Source organism: Xyrauchen texanus, chromosome 26 (assembly GCF_025860055.1).
Source record: "Xyrauchen texanus isolate HMW12.3.18 chromosome 26, RBS_HiC_50CHRs, whole genome shotgun sequence".
Taxonomy (NCBI): Eukaryota; Metazoa; Chordata; class Actinopteri; order Cypriniformes; family Catostomidae; genus Xyrauchen; species Xyrauchen texanus.
The window spans coordinates 3,861,115-3,883,101 of NC_068301.1; the positions used below are offsets into that span (position 1 = coordinate 3,861,115).

Here is a 21,987-nt window from a genome sequence, read left to right on the forward strand (position 1 = left end):
GATAGATGACAGACAGATAGACATTAGATAGATGACAGACAGATAGACATTAGATAGATAGATGACAGACATTAGATAGATAGACATTAGATAGATGACAGACAGACAGACATTAGATAGATGACAGACAGACAGATAGACATTAGATAGATAGATGACAGACAGATAGACATTAGATAGACAGACAGACATTAGATAGATAGATGACAGACAGACAGACATTAGATAGATAGATAGATGACAGACAGACAGACATTAGATAGATGACAGACAGACAGACATTAGATAGATAGATAGATGACAGACAGACAGATAGACATTAGATTAGTTTTGTCTGTTAATGCACCTAAACATGGTCAAAAACATTGCAAACCTGTAATCAGCGTTATGCAGCAAAGAAAGGGTTTAAAGAACAGCTAAACAGATTCACAGCGTAGATTCAGTCTGTATGTGTGAAATAAACTATTGCAAACGTGTGAATGACTGAATAATCCAATATACACTGTTCTGGAGGGTCTACCTGCTTCTAATAACCAATCAAATGAGGTTTTCCTTGACCAGATTACTCTGACATGTTGCCATTGCACTCTCCAGGCACGATCATGATTTCAAGCTCGATTACACTTCCTTGTTCTTCATGCATGCACAGAGTACTAGATGGCGCTAGGAAGTGTAATCGAGCTTGAAATCATGATCGCATAGGAGACTGCTGATGTCAACATTTATAGTGAAAAAGGAGTTATATTTTGGTCCTTTCTCACCTACAACCAACTGGGTCACTTCAGAAGACATGGATTAAACCACTGGAGTCGTATATTCAGACAATGACTCAAATGAAGATGGAATTAGAAAAGAAAAATCTGAAAAATGATCGAATCCCAAGAATGACCCACATACAAAAAAACGAATTCGCCAGCTACAACTTTTGAAAATAGTCTTTAATGTGTATACGGTAATATTAAAAGTTAACAAATAAAGATAAATAGATTCAGATTCTAGTTTCACTTTGAACAGGTCATGAGTCTGTTATCTTGTTCTAATGATCTCTTGAGTAGCTAAGCGTATGATCTCATTGAAATCAAACTGAATATATTTTCTCCAGTATCTGCGGTCGCGGCCGTAGGTTTGTGCTGGATAACATGGACTTCCTGTAGGGGGAAAGACGAGAGCAGAATATGCTGGTGAATTACTCTTCAACAAAACATGACGGAGAGAAGATAATAAAATGAGAGGTCACGCACCGATGCCGTGGAATATTCTGGCTACAGCTCGTCCTGAGAACTTCTCATCGCTACGACTGCACAGGAAGCCCCTGATATCAGCACAGATCTGATCCTCCCAGTCCCTCATCTGAGAGAAAAACAAACCAGCCAGCATTCATTTATAAACGGTGTTTATTCATAGAGCGTAATGGAGCAACATCAGGGTAATGACAAATCACACCTTGCATTTGTTGAGAGCTTCCTCCTCATCGTCCTCTTCCTCCTGATAGTGTTTACTCAGGTCCAGACTCCTCCTCTTATCAAAGTAATCTCGCAGCAGTTCCTTCAGTGACTGACTTCTGCTGTCGTCCAGATCATCCGTACACAAACTGCAGTTACGATACGCAACACTGCACAAAAACACACACATGAAATCATCATTTTTAAAGGAACATATTCTACAATTTGTAGCATTCGTTTAGCTTTAGTCCAGTTTTCTATGATTTGAACCCATAATTATATCACAAAATCAAAGTTGAATCAGTGCGTCTGACCTGCGAAAGGCTTTGAAACCGGTTTTGAGCTGATATAACTGTGTTCTCTCCTGTGCCATCACCCTGCTGTGCAGGAACGCACAAACCGCATCCAGTTCATCCGCCGTCAGGTCGCCGTAAGAACGAAGTAGAAGGACAGAGCCGAGAACTCCACGTGGATGCCACTCCGTCCTGTGCCTCCATACGAACATGAGGAAAAAACATAGCTTTACAATAGAATACAATAGAATATAAACTAATAAAAAGAACAGATCAAAGTATAATAGATAGATCAGAATAGAACTAATCAAAATACAATAGAAAAGATCAGAACAGAAATAAAACAGAGCAGACAAAATAGAATAAACCAGAATAGAATTGATGGAACATGAATAGAACAGAAAAGAACAAAAAAGATCAGAATACAATAGATAAAACTAAATAAAAAACAGATCAAAATAGAATAGAAAAATGTGGATAGATCGAACAGAACAGTAAAATAGAACAGATAAAAATAGAATAGAAGAGAATAGAACATATCTGAATAGAATAGATAGAACAGATATAAAAAAGAACAGTTTAGAATAAAACAATAGAATCGATTGAACAAGATCAGAATAAAATAAAACAAAAACATTAAATGGATCAGAATAGATTGGGGGTAAAAAACAGAACCAATCAAAATACAATAGAAAAGACCAGAACAGAAATAAAATAGAGCAGACAAAATAGAATAAAACAGAATAGAATTAAATGGAACAAGAATAGAACAAAACAGATCTGAATACAATAAATAAAACTAAAATAAAAAAAACTGATCAAAATAGAATAGGAAAATATAACAGATCAAAAAAGAATAAAACAGAATAGAATTGATAGAACAAGACCAGAACAGAAAAGAATAAAACAGAATAGATAAAACAAAATAAAAACAGATCAAAACAGAATACAATTGAACAGGAAATTTAACAGATCAAAATAGAATAAAATAGAATAGAATTGATTGAACAAGATCAGAACAAAACAGATCAGAATATAATAGATAAAACAAAATAAAAATAGATCAAAATAGAATACAATTAACAAAATAAAAAACATAAAAACAGAATAGAACAGGAAATTTAACAGATCAAAATAGAATAGAATTGATAGAACAAGACCAGAACAAAACAAAACGGATCAGAATACAATAGATAAAACAAAATAAAAAAAATATCAAAATAGAATAGAACAGGAAGATTTAACAGATCAAAATAGAATAAAACAGAATAGAATTGATAGAACAAGACCAGAACAGAAAAGAACAAAACAGATCAGAATAAAATAGATAAAACAAAATAAAAAACTGATAAAAATAGAATAGAACAGGAAGATTTAACAGATCAAAATAGAATAGAATTGATAGAACAAGACCAGAACAGAAAAGAACAAAACGGATCAGAATACAATAGATAAAACAAAATAAAAACATATGAAAACAGACTACAATAGAACAGGAAATGTAACAGATCAAAATAGAATAAAATAGAATTGATAGATCAAGACCAGAACAGAACAAAACGGATCAGAATACAATAGATAAAACAAAATAAAAAAAATATCAAAATAGAATAGAACAGGAAGATTTAACAGATCAAAATAGAATAAAACAGAATAGAATTGATAGAACAAGACCAGAACAGAAAATAACAAAACAGATCAGAATACAATAGATAAAACAAAATAAAAAATGGACCAGACAAAATAGAAGTTTAGAATAAAACAATATAATAGATAGAACAAGATCAGAATAAAATAGAACAGAATAAACATAACACATTAGAAAAGGAACGAACCGATCCAAATATAAATAGAATAGAACAGATTGGAATACAATAGATGGAACAGAAAAACAGAACCGATCAAAATACAATAGAAAAGATCAAATAGAGCAGACAAAATAGAATAAAACAGAATAGAATAAATAGAACAAGATCAGAAAAGAAAAGAACAAACAAATCAGAATATAATAGATAGAACAAATACAAAAATAGAATAGAACAATAAATGGAATATATAAGAACAAATTAAAATAGAATAGAGCAGGAAAAAACAGAACATAAAACCCAATATACAAATAGAATCAAACAGATCAAAATTGAATATATCAGCATAGAATAGAAAGAACAAAAAAATGGAACAAATAAAAACAGAATAGAAGAGTATAAATGTATTGGTTATTTGTCAAATCTGGTCCACATTTCAGTTCTGCCCAAGAACACTTACACTCACTTGCTACTAAGTGTCTCACTCAAAACCCTTGAATATCTTTCAATGATGTCATGCCATGCATGAACCTCCAAAACAAGGTGAAGTCTCACCTGCGTCTGAGCTCCACTGCAGTTGTCTTAGGCCTCTCTTCACCAGAGGAAGCTGCCAGCCCATGGTGTCCGCCAACTCCACCACGTCAAACTCCAGAGAGTCACACGACTCCACACGCTCACCTGCCATGCGTTTCCGTGCCAACGTCACAGCAATCGGTGGGCACCTAACATCATCCATCTCATTAAAAACATGGAAGTCTACTTTAAAGACACAATGTGAGAGTGTAACTTACAGTTTAGTGAGTTTACGCAGTTGTTGTGGTCCACCGTAGCACTGCAGCTTACAGACGGACAGAGTCGGATGGAGAAGCTCCACCCACTGCTGAGGATGCAGCTCCAGGTAACACAACAGAGTTTCCACACCTAAAACACACACAAATAATAAACAGTGATGTTAAACCTCATCAAATCTAACATGCCTGATGCCATAGTGGCTCTAGTATGTACATAAACTAATTTACGTAAGTGTTCTCACTCTCTTCAGTGATGTCGAGAGATTCCACAGTCTCCTGCATGGGAACGGCTCTCTCATGCGTGTGACATGCGCGCTGTACACACACGTCACTCATTATCAGACCGCTCTCACTCTCCCCCTCTCTCTCTGCAGTAATGGACTGCTCTGGCTCCCCTTCAGCCGTCGGTGTTGGTTTGTTCTGCTCATGTGTAGTGTGTGTCTGTGGTGGTTGTTGGTCTGTTAGTTGATCCTGATGTGGGTCGGTCTCCTCACAAACTTCCATCTCCAATAACTCACTGTCAGACACCTCCACCGCCTACAGGGGGCGACATACACCTCAATCAAATCAACCCACAATAAAACTCTTTTCAAAAGACACTTTAGAAGTCAGGTGGTATGTTTGATATCAGAGTGCATTAAAGGAATATTCCAGGCTATTTACAACTTTTATATACAGTTGAAGTCAGAAGTTTATTTACACTTTGTTAGTATATGGTAGCATTGCCTATAAATGGTTTAACTTGGGTCAAACGCTTTGGGTATCCCTCCACAAGCTTCTCACAATAAGTTGCTGGAATTTTGTCCCATTCCTCCAGACAGAACTGGTGTAACGGAGTCAGGTTTGTAGGACTTCTTGCTCGCACACGCTTTTTCAGTTCTGCCCACAAATTAAATTTGAATCAGATTGAGGTCAGGGATTTGTGATGCCACTCCAATCCCTTGACTTTGTTTTCCTTAATCACTTTGGAGGTATGCTTGGGGTCATTGTCCATTTGGAAGACCCATTTGCGACCGAGCTTCAACTTCCTGATGTCTTGAGAAGTTGCTTCAATATATCCACATAATTCTCCTTCCTCATGATGTCATCTATTTTGTGAAGCACCAGTCCCTCCTGCAGCAAAGCACCCCCCAGAACATGATGCTGCCACCCCCATGCTTCATGGTTGGGATGGTGTTCTTTGGCTTACAAGACTAACCCTTTTCCCTCCAAACATAATGATGGTCATTATGGCCAAACAGTTCAATCTTGTTTCATCAGACCAGAGGACATTTCTCCAAAAAGTAAGATCTTTGTCCCCATGTGCACTTGCAAACTGTAGTCTGGCTTTTTTATGGTGGTTTTGGAGCAATGGCTTCTTCCTTGCTGAGCAGCCATTCAGGTTATGTCAATATAGGACTGGTTTTACTGTGGATATAGATACATGTCAACCTGTTTCCTCCAGCATCTTCACAAGGTCCTTTGCTGTTGTTCTGGGATTGATTTGCACTTTTTGCACCAAACTACGTTCATCTCTAAGAGACAGAGTGAGTCTCCTCTCTGGGCGGTATGATGGCTGTGTGGTCCCATGGTGTTTATACTTGCATACTATTGTTTGTACAGATGAACGTGGCACCTTCAGGCATTTGGAAATTGCTCCCAAGGATGAACCAGACTTGTGGAGGTACACAATTTATTTTCTGAGGTCTTGGCTGATTTCTTTCTTCTGCTGAGCACAAACAAAAGATTTTAGAAGAACATCTCAGCTCTGTGGGTCGATAGAATACAAGTGAATGGTGACCATAACTTTGAAGCTCCAAAAAGCACATAAAGGCAGTATAAAAGTAATCCATATGACTCCAGTGTTAAATCCATGTCTTCTGAAGTGATGCAATCACTTTGGGTGAGAAACAGGTCAATATCAAAATCCTTCTTTACCATAAATCTCCACTTTCACTTTCAGAATGTTAAAAACTGTGAAAGTGGAGATTTATAGTAATAAAAAAATATTTAAACATTGATCAGTTTCTCACCCAAAGTGATTGCATCACTTCAGAAGACATGGATTTAACCACTGGAGTCATATGGATTACTTTTATGCTGCCTTTATGTGCTTTTCGGAGCTTAAAATGGTCCGATTACCATTTGCTTGCATTGTATGGAACTTCAGAGCTCAAATATTCTTCTTAAAATCTTTGTTTGTGTTCAGCAGAAGTCACACACATCTGGGATGGCACGAAAGTGAGTAAATGATGAGAGAATTTACCAATATCCCTTTAATATTACCAGGATAAACTTATTTGAAAGGGTGTAAGTGAACTCAAGAGTTACCTGTGCCAAGTCCTGCTGCTTCTGCTGAATCTGTCTGCATTTACAAGGAGGAAAAACCTTCTGTACCAGTTTCTTCACTGTATAATAATCCACTGTGTCTGCATAGATGTGCCTGCGCAGTTCATGCAGGTCTCCACCCTGAAATCAAAACATCATGGTCAGATATGGACTATAATATAACATGTATAACATCTAAAATAGTATATGCGCACTGTATTATATTATGGAGCAGAACAGAATAGTACAGAATGGAATTAAACAGAATAGAAGGATACAAGCGAACACACAGACCTCTGGATCTAGAAACAGGTGGCAGTGTGCTGGATGTCCGTCACGTCCCGCTCGGCCGATCTCCTGCACATAGCTCTCGAAACTCTTGGGCATGTTGTAGTGTATGATTCCGCGCACGTCTGATTTGTCCAGCCCCATTCCAAAAGCCACGGTCGCCACCACCACACGCAGCTCGCCACACATGAAGTTATTCTGCACTCGCCGCCTCTCCGACGCGGACATTCCAGCGTGATAAGCTTCCGCAATCCACTTCAGCGGCTTACGGATCTTCTTCCTGGCTGAGATACAACGGAAGCACAAAAGTAAACACTTACATTAAATGACCAGTCTCTATTTTTATGTGTGATATAGGGCTGGGCGATCTAAATATGAACGACCCCTAGTATGACAGTGAGGCTTTTACCCAGAGCTTTCTTCTTCTTCCCCACAGGGTTTTCCTCCTCATCCTCTAGGACTGGTTTCTTCGACTCTCTCAAGATCACCCCCTGCAGGCAGGTGCGCAGCAGTGCAGCGATGCGGGACGTCTCCTCTCGTCTGGTGCAGTACACGATAACAGACTCTAGGGCACCAAAGCGTACTCCCTTCAGTAAAGACACAAGGGCCTGTAGAAGAACGCAATTCACACACAACATCACAGTTACAATAGATATGAAACATCTTGGCTAGTCACTTTATTAGGAACATTATAAGAATGATAATCTGATGTGTCTTGATTTGAGTGTGTGTGTGTGTGTGTGTGTGTGTGTGTGAGACAGTTGCAGTGAAAAATAAGGGGGAAAAATTGACAAATGTATTCTATTTTTATAAAGACAAAAAACATATATAGACAGATATATCGGTTTTACCGATTAATCGGTGCCGATAGTTTGTTTTGGGTTTTTTTCACAGTGTTCCTCTCCAGTTAGAAAGGCTTTATTCTACAGTATAACAGCAGCTATAGACAGATATATCACCTTTTTTTTTGTGTGCGTGACAGTTACAGAGAAAAATATGTGGAAAAATAAGGGGAAGAAAAGGGCAAATATATTCTATTTTAATAAAGACTAAAAAAAAACATATTTGTCAAAAATAATGCTGATTGGGGGTCTGGGTAGCTCAGCGAGTAAAGACGCTGACTACCACACCTGGAGGTCGCGAGTTCGAATCCAGGGCAAGCTGAGTGACTCCAGCCAGGTCTCCTAAGCAACCAAATTGGCCCGGTTGCTAGGGAGGGTAGAGTCACATGGGGTAACCTCCTCGTGGTCGCTATAATTTGGTTCGCTCTCAGTGGGGCACCTGGTGAGTTGTGCGTGGATGCCGCGGAGAATAGCGCGAAGCCTCCACGCGCACTACGTCTCCGCGGTAACGCACTCAGCAAGCCACGTGATAAGATTTACAGATTAATCGATGCCGATAGCCGATTTTTGAACTATCGGTTATCAGCAAAAAAAATCAATGCCGATAGTTACCGATATCTTACATTTTTTTTATTTAATAACATATCTTCCTCTGTGGACGACGCTGGTGGAGTCTACAGTTATATACAGTATAATAGCGGCTTCTAGAAATATTAAAAACAATTACTGATATCTCATGGGATTGGCTACATCTAAATCTGTCATCACTGACAATATTCTAGAGGTTGACCAATATATCGGTTTTACCGATTAATCGATGCCAATAGTTGCTATTTGGAAACTATCGGTTATCAGTGAAAATCTATGCCGATAGTTGTCGATAGTTTGTTTTGTTTAAACAGCAGTATAACAGCAGACTCACCGACACCTTGTGAGGATTTGCAATAAATCGATTGTAAAAACTATCAGCCGATTAATCAGTTATCGGCCTTTTCCACCACCTTAGTTATCGGTGTCGGCAAAATACACCATCGGTTGCATATTTTATTATTTTGATTAGATATTTTGTTCTCAATTGAAGTGACAGTATGCAAAGAAAAATGCGACTATATAGAAATGTGCTTCGTCAGCACAAACATTGTTTGGTGATTAATCGGTTATCAGCCTTTTCCACCACCTTAGTTATCGGTTAAGTCCACTACCGGACGACTTCGAATGCAGAATACAGATTCATGGCCAGTAAGAAAAATGTATGGCCTGTAGATCGCTGTAAACAACTGGGAATGAATTTTGAGCCCTACATGCGACACACACACCTGTTCTTTGTCTCTGTCCATAGACACGGACAGCTGCAGGTTGTGTGGGACAGCTGCAGAGCGGACAGCGATTCCGTCCTGATCGCTGATGTTCAGGTGACGGGCGATGTCCAGCGCTGTGGACAGAGTGGCTGTGGCGGTGAGACCCAGGAGACAACGCACACCCAACCGATCTCTGAGCACCTACACAGCACAACCACACACCCAAACAAATACGCAAGCACACACAAAGTTAATTCAATCACGTCCTAATGATTTAATTAGTAATTATACAAAGTCAAAGACGAGATCCCCACCTTGCAGAGTCTCAGGTAACAGGGCCTGAAGTTGTGCGACCATTCAGACACACAGTGAGCCTCGTCAATACAGGCGAAGGCCACCGGGGGGAGCTGATCTGCAGGAGGGAGGCAACCTGACCCCGAGTGACCTCCGCCGACCAGAGCTTCAGGAGACAACAGCAGCACATGCACCAGACCGGCCTTCACCTACACACACAGATTTATCCATTAAAATCATTCTGTAAAACATACACTTTATTTATAGCATATTATAAATCATTTACCTTTTCAATAGCCGTCTCTCTCTGTTTCCGAGACATGTTTGAGTGGATACAGGCGGCTTTCAGATTCAATGGGAGTCCAGAGAGCTACACAAACATTAAACAGTGTTACAACTGAATAAAAAACATTTCCTTTACTCAAATATAACCATTGATCGCACCTGATCGTCCATTAGAGACACAAGAGGAGACACGACCAGCGTGATGCACTTTGACCTCTGAGCATACAGGTATGCAGGAAGCTGGTAGCACAAAGACTTTCCCATGCCGGTGGACAGCACAACCAGTGTGGACAGACCTAAATAAAAACAGCAAATCAAGTCACGGTTTGAATCAGAGGATGGCATTTTCTTAGGTTTTGTGCACACGGATTGTCAAAATCTGATTGTTAGGCCAAGTCAAATTGGTTTGGTTGTCTGAGCTGCAAAAACCCATAAGAGGTTTGAAAATCAAATTTTGGAAATCCATTTCTGACAGATGGAACAAAAAACTATTTTTAAAGCATCGTTTTAAGTCTGAACTGCATAAAATTTTTGGGAAATCTGTTTCAGTCTGAGCTGTCAGATCAGAACTTTTTTATGTCCGGGTCCAAGGTCAGAAATTAATGGGTGCTTAGGGCAAAAATGCCACTGAAAGTGATAAAAATGCCCCCAAAATTAATTCAGTTAATATCGGATATATGCACCGTACATGTACAGTACATGCCCCGATCAATCATAAACACAATTGTGTGACTTGACCTTTTTTTGACCTGAAAACATTTTACAACAGTTGATAAACAAAGCCTTATGGTGCGTTCACACACAACGCAAATAAAATGTTCTGCTCGCGCGAGTTTGACCGCTGGATTATAAATGTGCGTTTAAACTTGCGTTCGCACGAGTAACACGAACCCGCGAGTATTCCCACTTCTCTTCCGGAAAAGGACAGGAGGAGGGGCTTCTACGACTTGGTTCACAGTAAAGTACAACCAATAGCTGGAATCAAGTAGACGCGCATATTTTCAGAACTTACCAGGTAGTTCAACTTCCTCGCTCACTTTCCTCCAAGCGATGTCTTTTTTCGACGTCCGGTCTCTGTGCATGTATGACGTTGTGTCATACAATTCCGGGTGCCCACACACCGCTACAACAATGTTTCCATCCATTTTTCCAGATTTCTTCTGCTACTACGTCAGTACGTCAGTGACATACGGACAATCTCAATGCTGATAGGCTTTCACGTCAACACGTCGTGCGGATTTCAACTCTAGCGAATACGCGAATGAAGCGTTTTTGCGCATTCAAGTCGAGTCATTTGCTTCATTCATGTTGCCCGGCGCGAATTTGAATCTATTCACATCTTTGCATTGACTTTGTGAGTAATCGTGCCGTGTGAAACGCTCGCTTCACATTGTATGTGAACGCACCATTAGACTCGCAAAAATAAATCCTTATGAATCCGGAGCCCATTTGAGAGAGTCTGAAACATCATGTGGTGAATGTGGATCCACCAGCTGAAAAGAAGGAGACACTTACAATGGAAGTGAATGGGGCCAATTTTTGGATACACACCTATCCTTTGTCTTGTGGCTATACTTTTGAAACAGTGAGTATTTTATCGTTTACGGATTTACCCCATTGACTTCCATTGTAAATGTCTCACTGTAAAACAGATTTTTGCTTCACCTGAAAGGATCCTCATGATGGCCGTCTCTTGACCAGGCCTGAAGGATTTATAACCAAAGTCCCGCAGAGCTTCATACACCTCTGGAGGCACATCTGTGGGATATATAGGCACAAAATAATAATAAATGATGATTTATACAGGTTGTGCTGTGTAAAGTTTTTACCTGACAATAACAATCCATATAACGTACCTTGAACTTTCCCATCATCCTTTACGTTGTAAAGTGGCTCCATGGGTGGAGGAGGGGCGGGCCGCTCGTAGTCGGGTCTAATTATGTTGAGCAGTACCTCCGCCCCCTGCCCCTCCTTCTCAGATGTGTCCCCGCCCACAGGGGGAGGTGCTACTGCAGGGAAAAACACAGACATAGATTTTTAGTACTTGAAGGATCGTTGAATCCCTAACCATACATGTGAGCAACAGTAACAGCCGTGATGTTTGCCCTTTACAAACCATTGTAGATGAAAGCCTATATAGACCCACCAAACGGCTCTGACCGCAGAGTTCCTGTCGCCCGGGCGACCTCCTCCAGAGTGGGCAGATCAAACTCCTCCTCCTCCTCTTCTGCTGGGGTGTCCTGTTGTTCTGCAGAACTCACAGCAGGAGCTGAAACCCAAACCTAGGTTATCATTAACATAGCAATCAAATATTCGTGAGAGCCCGTGCCACACCTCACCTCTTCCTCGACAGTCTCGAGACCAGTGACCTGTACCGCCACACTTGTAGCAGGTGTCGCCTTGACGATTGAAGCCACCGAACCGCCCTCTTCCCCGCCCGAACCCACCTCCGAACCGCTCACCCTTAAGCTGGAACTTCTGCATGTACATCTGTAATTGCAAAACATCAGCAAAACCATCACACATTTGTGCAACACACCTCATTTGAATTCTATATTAATTTGTGTCGTAACAATTAATAATTTGCACCGATCTGTTGCTCACATGTCATGCCAACATTTTAAAGAGAGCCACAGTGAAAGAAAAATGAATATGATAACATGATGATTGATATGAAAATTTTTTCTTTTTTTTTTTAAAATTAAGTACTAATTTTGTACTTCTAAAACTTTTTTAGAAGTCATTTTTGCGTTTAAAATGCAGCCTTTTAAGGAAATAGGAACCAGGGAGCCTGGTGGGGTATGGACTTTCTAGGAAGGCACAATTTAAAAGCATTTTCCTCTTTTTTGTCGTTGCAGCGCTGCTACATAAGGGTGACAGCCAGACCAAATAGAGCTTGTCCAGTTTCCACTGGGGCTCCCGAAATACGTCTCTTCTCACTGTCGGGTAGACCTGAGAGATTCAGCCACGGTACGTGTTCACCCATGACAGATAGAGCCATAGAAATTAAATAATAAATGTTCTTAGGAATGGCAACCCTTCAACAAATTGTGGCTATTATTATTTCTGGATTGTGCTTTTGAATTCACAGTTTTTACAAAGTGTGTTACTAATTAATTATCAGCTTTTCGTATGTCCGTTTTCATGCTTATTACCGATATGCATTTTTTGTCCCCCTTTTTCTCAAAATTTGGAATGTCCACTTCCCAAAGTCCTCGAGGTGGCGTAGTGACTTGCCTCTATCCGGGTGGCGGAGGACGAATCTCAGTTGCCTCCACGTCTGAGACCGTCAACCCACGCATCTTATCACGTGGCTTGTTGAATGCGTTACCATGGAGATATAGCGAGTGTGGAGGCTTCACGCCATCCACCACCCAACTCACCACGCACCCACCGAGAGCGAACCACATTATAGCGATATACCCCGTGTGACCCTACCCTCCCTAGCAACCAGGCCAATTTGGTTGCTTAGGAGACCCAGCTGGAGTCACTCAGCACGCCCTGGATTCAAACTAGCGAACTCCAGGGGTGGTAGCCAGCGTCTTTACCACTGAGCTACCCAGACCCCCGATATGCCGATGTTTTAATTTCGCCAATAGTTAGCTGATAAATATTGGCGACGATACATCGGTGCATCCCTAGTGTCACTATACAGTTAATAAACAGACATCCATAAACAGTCTAAAGTACTATACTAAACTATATAACCAGTTTGAATATGCAGAAGTGTGATGAGATTTGAGATGTATGGCGGAAACAAAGATTTTCAGTGAATAGCTCAGACAGTTCCTCACACAAAGCTGGTATGACTTCAGAAGACTTGGAATATAGCACACAAGATGTACATGTTAAACTTCTCCTTTTGTGTTCCAAGGAAGAAAGAAAATCATGTGTTTGATAAAGGAACATAATTTCCATTTTTGGGTGAACTGTTCCTTTAAAGCTAATTTGTCTCAATAAGTCTTTCAGATGATCTACTCACCTGTTTTCTCATTGCGGCACCTCTTAAAGCAAATCCTTTGACATGAGACTTCTTTTTCAGATTGATTTTCACAAAATTTCCATCCGAGTTTTTGTTGGAACTGGTTGAAGACGTGGTGGATAAAACAGTAAAGAATGAGACGTATTGACGTTACTGAAAAAATACATTTTATATAAATATATGCATACGTTTGTGTTGTTATTATACATATTGTTTGTGTTGCTCACCTGACCCTGACGGTGTTCCTCACTCGATTTTTAGCAGCTCTGACCTCTTCCTCATCCACCTCTCCCAGTAGATTCTCCTGAGCAATCGCCGGTTTCTTGGTTTTCTTTTCATCCGTAGTATCCTCCAGCTCTTCCTCCTCAGCTTTTCCTTTCTTCTTCCCTCGTTTTTTGGGTTGATCTTCCCCAACTGCCTCACCTTTCTTAGTTCTCCTCCTTTTTTTTACACCTTCATCCTTCTCATTAGATTCATCCACCTCATCCTCAGTGTTTCTTTGTCTTTTTTGACTGTTTTTCTTTTTACTTTCGGCCTTTGGGATTTCGGCAGAATCTTGACCTTTTTTGAACTTTGATTTGTGTTTCTTGTTGTGGGGAGCATCACTGGCCTCCTCGGAGCCTATCTCAGCATCTCCCATTGGGCCCACCCCATTTCTGTCATTTACCCGTTCTCCATCAGGCCCCGGGGAGCCAGGTTCAATATCCAGCCCAACAGCGCCTCCTACTGGGGACTTCACTGGATCTTTCCGTGATTCACCCAATGACGTTTTTAGACCTGTTTGACCTTCATTTGACACCGTTTTGTTTATAAAACTAGGCTGTAAAACACTTTCGTTTTCTGTTGGCTCGGAATTCCCAGCGATGGGTTTCCGAGGTTCCTCCACCTCTTCGAAGACCTGGCAGCGTGCCAACCAGCACTTATCCACGGAAGAAAGCCTCTTGGTCATGGACTGCTTCAGGAACTGGAGTTTCTCCACACTCCTGTGTGCGGACCCCAAGGCTGGAGACCAGGATTTGGCGGGTGTGACGGAAGGGAATGGAGCCAATGGCTCGTCCTTAAATTCTGTACTGGCCACAGGTGGAGATAGGGTTGGGTCTGGGCACATGTTTGCAGGCTTTGGTGTGTGGGTCTCTATACTTGTTGGTGTTGTGCGTGAGTCCGGAGTGTCCTTCAATGGTTTGTTTGGTGTTCTCCGAGGGGTCACCGCTTTCTTCAAAGAAAATGGCCTTTCCTAGAGTTTTGCAAAAATAATGAGAAGACCTTTACTGTTGTTGTACCGTTACATTTATCTAGAAGTCAGGATACCAAATGACACTACTTCTGAAGAAAATGTGCGTGGTGCTAGCCCATCAAAAAACTTCACACCATGATGCTAGGGTGTTGTGGGGGATGGCTATGGCATATATGCCTATAGTTTTGTTTAGTTTCTTCTCTGTGTTCCTCAGTGGCCGACGCTGGAGGATTCTACAATATAACAGCGGCCTCTAGAAATGAAATCAGTGCCTAAATTTGTCATCATTGACAATATTGGTACATATATAGAGGCTATATGAAGCTTAATTTGGAAAATACTTGCATATAGAGCATTGTAATAGAGCCAAGTTTACCTTATTTCAAAATAAGAGTCCCTGGTGTGTTTCAGACTCATTTATAGCACCAAATCTTCATTTTTTCCTGATTATTACTGAGATTTTGGTTGAAAAATAAACATTTGGGATGTTATGCATTTTTGACTCTGTAGTCCCTTTGCCCGTTATAGCAAGGAAAGACCAAGATTTTTTTTTTAACATGCTATAAATCGATTTTATAAATAGGGGTGCACCGTCTAAATCTAACGGCCACTGATCTAAATTGTCCGATCTTCACCTAAATCTGTGCCTAGATTCAGGGCTGATCTTTTTTGCAGCATACAGGGAATAACACATACACTGCTACTCTAATGAATAAGCGCTTGCTCAGCCCTTGAAGCATGATGATGTGGATATATATTTCTTATTTTTGAACGTATCTCTGCTGTGTGTGATGCTCTCATTGTTTTTAATGGTGGCCAGTATGTCACAATGACCTTTGATAGTGACAATAACACCATTCATATACTGTTATCAATACAAATAAATGTTAGAAATTCACAAGTAATGTAATTTTACTGTGTGGGGCATAAGCATATAACTGCAGCATATAACTTGCCAAACAATTGGTGATTGGTATCGGCCTCAAATTTCCTGATCGGTGCACAATCGGTTTTCTGCCTTTTCCACAACCTTAATTATCGTATTGGCAAAATCCACTATCAGTTGACTTCTAGTTTGTTCAAGCCCGTTCCCTTAAGAATGAGCAATAGTAGGAGCCTGGGTATCTCAGCGAGTATTGACGCTGACTACCACACCTGGAGTCGCGAGTTTGAATCCAGGGTGTCCCGAGTGACCCAGTCAGGTCTCTTAAACAACCAGACTTACATGGAGTCACATGGGGTAACCTCCTCGTGGTCGCTATAATGTGGTTCTCGCTCTCGGTGGGGCATGTGGCGAGTTGTGCGTAGATGCCGCGGAGAATAGCGTGAAGCCTCCACACGCGCTACGTCTTCACGGTAACACGCTAAACAATCCACGTGATAAGATGCGTGGATTGACGGTCTCAGATGCGGAGGCAACTGAGATTCGTCCTCCACCACCTGGATTGAGGTGAGTCACTACGCCACCATGAGGACTTAGAGCGCATTGGGAATTGGGCATGCCAAATTGGGGAGAAAATAAAAGAATTAGCAATAATAACAGTTTATATGCACTACTAATGAGCGAAGTAATAAAGATCAATTACATTTATAAAGCACTTTGGTTGCACACAGATTTTCATTTATCATCCTCCATAATAACATTATATATCACGTTATATTTACCTTTGCCAAAGACCCAAGATTGTTCTTCAACTTCATGCCAAAGTATTGGGCAGAAGCTTTCAATGTCTCTTTATCGTCTGATGTCAGTTTCGGAACAGCAGCTGGAAGACTCTTTCGATTTAGGTGAGATCCCCAGCACCCAGAGTCCTTTAAACAGTAAAACGTATACATTTCTGGCTCTACACATATGAAAGGTTACAATCTAAAGAAACTACAAGAAAAAGGCTGACAAAAGCTGAATCATCTGCTCACAGTTGTTGAAGTCGTGTGAGCCTCCTGCACTGTGCCATGTTGTTCATTTGCTACTTTAAGTGATTTGTATTCCTTATAGAGTTCTGAAAGCAAGTGAAAAAACAGGATTCATTTAGAGAAACATTTAATCTTTTTAAATAATTAATTAAATGAAAAACAGCACATATACACATATACTTACCTCTCGTCTCCTCTGGAGCTTTATCAATGTCATCCTTCAAAAGAAAAGTAATTTTTGTGCATTAATAATGATTTAAAACACACAGTCAATAGACCTAAACAGTTATGCTATTTTATTATGCTATTTTAACATAAATTTACAACATATAACACTTATATTATTTAATCATTCTACAGCAAGTAACATTTTGAGATCATATATATTAATATAACGTACAAAAAACACAATATAACACCTTGTTTGGTTTCCTGTTGTTTGTTTGGAAGAAAGACTGCTCCCATTTCTTCAAGAGGATTTTAATATCATTGTATCGATCCATTTAATCAGTTTATCCGTCAAATACGTTATAAAATTAAAAACACAGCTGTCTGAGAAACAGCTCGACGTGTACATTAGACTCGCTATACGAGATGATAAACCCAAATCATTTGTATTAAACAGATATATATGTATATATGTGAATATTTATAATATAAAAAGAGAAATGTTGAATGTTGGTCACTCAGCGCGCCAAATGTCAAACCAACAATGACAACAATTGATCACTTCCGTTTCGGAGAATTTCATAATAAGAGTCCTCAACAAGATCAAAGTCAAATTGCTAAATTCTTTTTATTCCAAAATTACAAATTAAAAGATTGGATTCAGATTATATTATATATAAATAAGTATTAATACAAACAAGTAAACATTCTTCCTCTTATAATAAACTAAGTTTGTTGACAAGCTTAAGAATAAATAATATTTACTAACCCCTGTTTTGGGTTTAATGCATGAATATTTCTGAAAAATTAAAGTAAGAGATTACACTTAATTTTTCAATAATTTAATTACAGTTTCTTCTGATGTAATTGCATTAAATACTGTATAAAAAAAAACAATAGTGAATAAAAAATGTACATTTAGCGTCTAATGTTAAAATATATGAGTTCTAATTTAATGCAGCTCCCTTAAATTCTTTGGCCAGTTCATTAATAATTTATTAGATTTTATATGATTTATTTAAAATAATTAAAAGAACAGTTTCATGTCAACCCTTGTATTTTTCATCTGGTCGAGTTTGATAGCATTTTTAAGAAAGTAATTAGCAATAAGTAATGCAATTACTTTTCAGACAGAGTAATTACATTTATTTACATTTATGCATTTGGCAGACGCTTTTATCCAAAGTGACTTACAGTGCACTTATTACAGGGACAATCCCCCCCAGAGCAACCTGGCGTTAAGTGCCTTACTCAAGGACACAATGGTGGTGGCTGTGGGGTTAGAACCAGCAACCTTCTGATTAACAGCCCTGTGCTTTAGCCACTATGCCACCACCACTAATTAATACAGTAAACTAATTACACTGTAGAAGATGTAATTAGTAGTTAGTAATTTGTAGTTTTAGAGTAACTTACCGAACACTTACTAAAACATACTATGGTGGTACTATGGTAGAGTAATGATATCAGATGGTAAAACATGGTACTTTGATATATGGGTCAATGACATGACTTTAATTTTTTATTTTTTGTACACATCGAGTAATATATTATTCAAAAATACATAAAGAAAAATGCAATTCACACAAAAAACAAAAAAAAAATACTTCTGTGATTATTTAAAAAAACTTTTCAATTATGGAGTTCAAAGTAATTTATATATTTTTTTCTGGGTCTTAAAGTAATAAAAAAAATGTCATGTGGTGTTACTGTCCGGAGACAGTAAATAAAAAAAGTCTAATTAAATTCTTGTAATTTTTTTTTTTTTGGTGACGCCATGAGAAAACTTGACTTTAAAATGCAAAAAAAAAACGAATCACCTTTATTTTAACCTTTCAAACTTATGTTTAAGTTGCGTACACTCTCATGTATTCATGGTGGTTACACCACATGACATTTTAAAAGTCAGTAATGCTATAAATGTTTTCCAAGGGCTATATATGAGCTTGCTTTGTGTAAACGTATGGAAATGACCTCAGAGGGAAGGATGAGTTGTCCACACTATGCACAGATTTGACACCTGTGTGAGAAATAATGTGTTGGTACAAACAATCAAGCATTCAAGAATCACCGGAAATCAAAGGAATGAGTGAATGCGATAAAGGTGGGAATGTTGCTATCTTAGAGATGATACAAACAAGACTATAACGAGCTATAACGTTCATATAAATAACATAACTTTAATAACTTGATGTTGGAGGAATTTGATAAGAAATGTCTGTGTGTTTTAAACAATATACGTTTCCCTCGAGCTTCTCATTGCATCACAATGAACAGTCGGGATGGAAGGACTTCCCCAATGCTTGGAGAACCTACAGTGCACAAGGTCAGAGGTCATCTAGATAAGAGTGCTAATGAAATGTGAGTAAACCACTGACATGATTATATGAAGGCTGACCATATCTGTGATTAAGATCCACAGGAAGTGCAGACTGTTGTTAATTATGGAATCTACACTATGTGTTTAGTGCAAGAAATAATTAATAAACTCACAGTACACACTTCAGGAAAGTTATAAAACGGCTTTGGCCAGAAAATATGCGTGAGTTGACTGAAACATCTTCAGTTTCATGCAGGGCTGGACCATAGACTAAAAAAAGATGGAAGACGCCCCTTCGCTCTTTTCCATTGGTGAGAACTGAAGCCGCCAGTGTCCCGATATGGCGCTGACATCTTGGGACTTGAGTCTGCGCAGTTGCGATTTCGGGACCAGACCTGCGCAGTAGTGAGCAGGAAGTAAAGCTGCGAAATCAAGGCCCCGCCCTCACTCTCGCTGAATCAATCGCAAGCACACGCCCCTGCACTTTTGACTTATGACGGTGTGAAATAATTAATTATAGAAATTTAGATATTACATTTAAAGCTCCAGTCTCCTCAGTCCTCCGAAGATCCCGAAAAAAAGTCAGTTGGTGCTTCAGTGACTACTTCACTCAGAGAACCTGTCAATCACAGCTGTCAATCATGATGTCACAGCACCGTTTTTATAGCATCAAATAACTAAAAACAAACTTATTTTGACAACAAACACTTGAAATGACATCAACGTGATAGAAACGACAGTAAATGACAGAAACTATCTTTGGAAAAAAGATATGTGAAGTGTCATTTAATTGTTTAGTTGGTCTCACGTCCCGTTGAATAACATGGGGAGGCGGGGTTTATGACCTATACTAGGACCAGCCACCGGGGGGGGGGCGATCGAGACGTTTTGGCTTCACTTTTGAGGGCTTGTGCGGCACACTTGGGCTGGACTGGTAATCTGGCATACCGGGCATTTTCCCGGTGGGCCGACGCACTTTGCGTCGATCAGGGGCGGTCTGGCCATCGGGAGAACCGAGCAGGCCGAAGGGTCAGCCGCGAAACAGGCCGAATGTGCTAATATGCTAATAAGCTAATATGAGCCGTAGTAATATTGGGCCCATTGCCATGTAAAATCCCGGGCAGATTTATCTTCCCAGTCCAGCCCTGGTTTCATGACCTCTGTGCGTGAGTTTGCAAGTAAATGCACACAAAGTTAAATGTCGAATGTCAATACAAGTAAGAAATATCCGTAAACAAAGTACTGCGATGATACTGAGACTGAGCAACTTGAGAAAAGCGGGACACTTGATAGTGTTTAATCTGTAGTTATTTTGTTCTGTTGAGTACGGGTGCTCAGTAAAATATGTGTATGTTGAATTTCTCAAGGAGCAATTGCTACTTAGCATTTAGCATGCTAATGTATGATTTTGCTAGATTAAAATTAGTTTACGAATCTAACATTATAAAACAAATAATGAAAGTGACAGTTCACCCCACTCTGAAAATTCTCTACTTTTTTACTCACCCTCATGCCATCCCAGATGTTTACGACTTTCTTTCTTCTGCTGAACACAAATGAAGATTTTTAAGAAGAATATATCAGCTCTGTTGGTCCATACAACGCAAGTGAATGGTGGCCAGAACTTTGAAGCTCCAAAAAGCACATAAATGCAGCATAAAAGTAATCCACATGACTCCTGTGTTTAAATGCATGTCTATGAGAGGTCTGTGTGAGAAACAGATCAACAGTTAAGTCCTTTTTTTTACTATAAATCTCCACTTTCACTTTCACTTCCGCTTGTTTTGTTTTTGGCAATTCGCATTCTTCGTGCATATCCCCGCCTACTGGGCAGGGAGGATAATTTATAGTAAAAAATGACTTAAATATTGATCTGTTTCTCACCCACACTTATCATATCACTTCTGAAGACATGGATTAAACCACTGGAGTCTTATGGATTACTTTTATGCTGCATTTATGTGCTTTTTGGAACTTAAAGTTTAGGTCACCATTCACTTGCATTGCATGGACCTACAGAGCTGAAATGTACTTCTAAAAATCTTTGTTTGTGTTCAGCAGAAGAAAGAAAGTCATACACATCTGGGATGGCATGAGGGTGAGTAAATGATGAGAGAATTTTCCTTTTTGGGTGAACTGTCCCTTTAATATGACAAAAATGAACGTATGATGATGAATAATTGTGAGGATTGCACATACTGTTGTGCTGCAAATATTTTATTTATTTAGTCAAAAAAAAGCAAAAGCATCTGATGTGACATTTTTGTGAAAATGCATTAATTATTTATTGTTTTGAGAAACATGTCTTTCTTTCGGAGAATGACATAATGGTGTTGGATGTTTTGATTGTAGAGTGGGTCTTAATGTGCGAGTCAATAACAACTAAAAGCGGTTATTTTAGAGCTTCTTCCTGTATGCCGTCAAAATGTGTAACCACAGGGCTCATTTAGGAGACAATTAATGGAATGCTTTTCTATTCACACACGTTAATGCACAGTCAGTTGCTCCTCCCTTTGTGAAAGTAACGTTTTTCAATAATGTATTTCCTGCAGTCACAAAGTTTCATCGCTGCGATGGTAATGTATGCATAACAGTCAAGTAGAAATGTGTGGCAGGAGACATAAGAAATAAACAGTATGAAAGTATGATACCTGTTGGATGAGTTATCATCCATTGTGCTCAGTGACTTTTCACTCCTTAAAGTGCTGTAAGTGTCTTCAGGCT

The 21,987-nt window shown here is 39.4% G+C and overlaps 1 protein-coding gene across 1 annotated transcript; it reads right to left on the minus strand.

Annotated features, from left to right (window-relative positions):
• Nucleotides 1-942: 942 nt before the first annotated feature.
• recql4 (RecQ helicase-like 4) lies at nt 943-17,461 on the minus strand. The gene is given in 25 exon segments (XM_052092764.1): nt 943-1,148; nt 1,242-1,350; nt 1,444-1,612; nt 1,757-1,880; nt 1,883-1,933; nt 4,096-4,262; nt 4,332-4,461; nt 4,574-4,868; nt 6,642-6,779; nt 6,933-7,210; nt 7,336-7,534; nt 9,085-9,267; nt 9,381-9,569; nt 9,647-9,730; nt 9,805-9,941; nt 11,311-11,403; nt 11,502-11,654; nt 11,792-11,914; nt 11,985-12,135; nt 13,628-13,727; nt 13,855-14,861; nt 16,527-16,673; nt 16,779-16,861; nt 16,960-16,993; nt 17,195-17,461. Coding segments are annotated over 25 exon segments (4,350 nt in total). The 5' UTR covers nt 17,279-17,461; the 3' UTR covers nt 943-1,026.
• Nucleotides 17,462-21,987: the final 4,526 nt, after the last annotated feature.